Consider the following 1,520-nt stretch of genomic DNA (forward strand, 5'->3'; position numbering starts at 1 on the left):
AAAATAAATAAAATAAATAAAATAGAGAGGCAGAGGCACAGAGACAGGGCGGGTTGTTCTCTGTGTTTCCTGTTGTCGCAATAAAACTCAGCTGATCATTTCCATGGAGTACCTTCATTCTTGGACCACGTATTTCTGTCTTTGTTAAATAAATATTGCCATAACACTATCTAAACTCCCAGTGGATGTTTTTGTCAACAAAGGCTTGATTTCCCCCTCCCCCCATTCACATCAACTGGTGTTGGAGCCGGTCTTTGTGCAATTTTTTTTTTATTTTAACTTTTTACCCACTATGTATTCATTGTAGATGTGTATATCTCTTCTGATGCTTGGTAGTGTTGTCGAGGTTCTGGAGAAACACGGTCTTAAGAAACCCATCTCATATGTGAGGAACAGCCAGAACAGTGAAGAGGAGGCCCACCATCTAATGGTCAAGCTGTGCCGTCACACTGGTCGCAAGTACGAACTTAGCAAGAACCACGTTAATGAACATGAAGCTGTCAAACAAAYGCCTGTCAGGATCTCACCATGATTTTTTACATGTGTCCCCAGGAACCCTCCAGTGGGTTCGGCAGTGTGGAGAGGTCTTCTAGAGGACCTGCTTAATATGCAGCAGAACGCTTACACTTGTCTGAAACCAGAGACATGTCATCAGGTATCACAGCTCGACAAAAATCACAAAACCTACAAAGTGCACAGAATACTGATTCCTGCTAAAACTAAGCTTGAAAATTTATGCCATGCTGTTTGAGTTTACCATTAGCAAACATAACAACACTTCTGTAACTCACACACCCAACAAACAGATGAAGTATGATGCTTGCCAAGCAGGAGTAAAACTTTTGTTCAGCCACAGATGATTTCTGCCTGTGATAAATCTCCTTTTATTTCCCTCCTGTGGCAGGTCTTTGTGGAGTCCCTGCTGTGCTCCAGCCGCGTGGAGAACATCCACCTGGCAGGGCAGTTTATGCACTGCTCCAAGGTATATTGAATAAAGCTCACTTCACGAAGTTYCACTCAGACCGCCCGCTGTGTTCTCCAAATATTAAACCGCTTCTAATGAATCTTCTATTCTATGCTCTTATTTATGTTTCCAGGTGAGTCAGGATGTTCCCGTCAGCCTGTCTTTCCGGGGAAAAGGTTACAGTCTSAAGGTGGCCTACGACAACAGCGTGGAATTGGTGTTGGCTGCTGCCAGAGAGTACTTCAACTCCTCCACGGCCCTAACGGACCCCTGCATGAACCTGGCCAGGTAGGAATGCCAATGAGGAGGAGTGAGAAATGTTTGAACCAGTTCTCACTACTGCTCAGAGATTATTCAGATTTGGAACCTGACTTCAATTTGAAATGGATCCCCGATAAGTTTTAACATTAGACTTTATTTGATAAACATTTATTTGAACTGTAAAATAAAGGCTGTTAAAAGTCGATCATCAGATATTGTCCAAGATTAACCTTCAGGGTGGATATAGCTCGCTAGCAGCCCCGCACCGAGGACCTATCCACGTCATCATTTACCC

At 43.4% G+C, this 1,520-nt stretch overlaps 1 protein-coding gene across 1 annotated transcript in view; it reads left to right on the plus strand.

Annotated features, from left to right (window-relative positions):
* The window catches only part of nbas (NBAS subunit of NRZ tethering complex), a gene marked incomplete in the record, with an annotated part of 224,076 nt that overhangs the window by 85,272 nt on the left and 137,284 nt on the right, over window positions 1-1,520 (plus strand). The window contains 4 exon segments of the mRNA XM_014011983.1: window positions 337-459; window positions 553-655; window positions 905-982; window positions 1,098-1,252. Of these exon segments, the coding sequence (XP_013867437.1) occupies window positions 337-459; window positions 553-655; window positions 905-982; window positions 1,098-1,252 (459 nt within the window).

This window comes from Austrofundulus limnaeus, unplaced genomic scaffold (genome assembly GCF_001266775.1).
Source record: "Austrofundulus limnaeus strain Quisiro unplaced genomic scaffold, Austrofundulus_limnaeus-1.0 Scaffold86, whole genome shotgun sequence".
Lineage (NCBI taxonomy): Eukaryota > Metazoa > Chordata > Actinopteri > Cyprinodontiformes > Rivulidae > Austrofundulus > Austrofundulus limnaeus.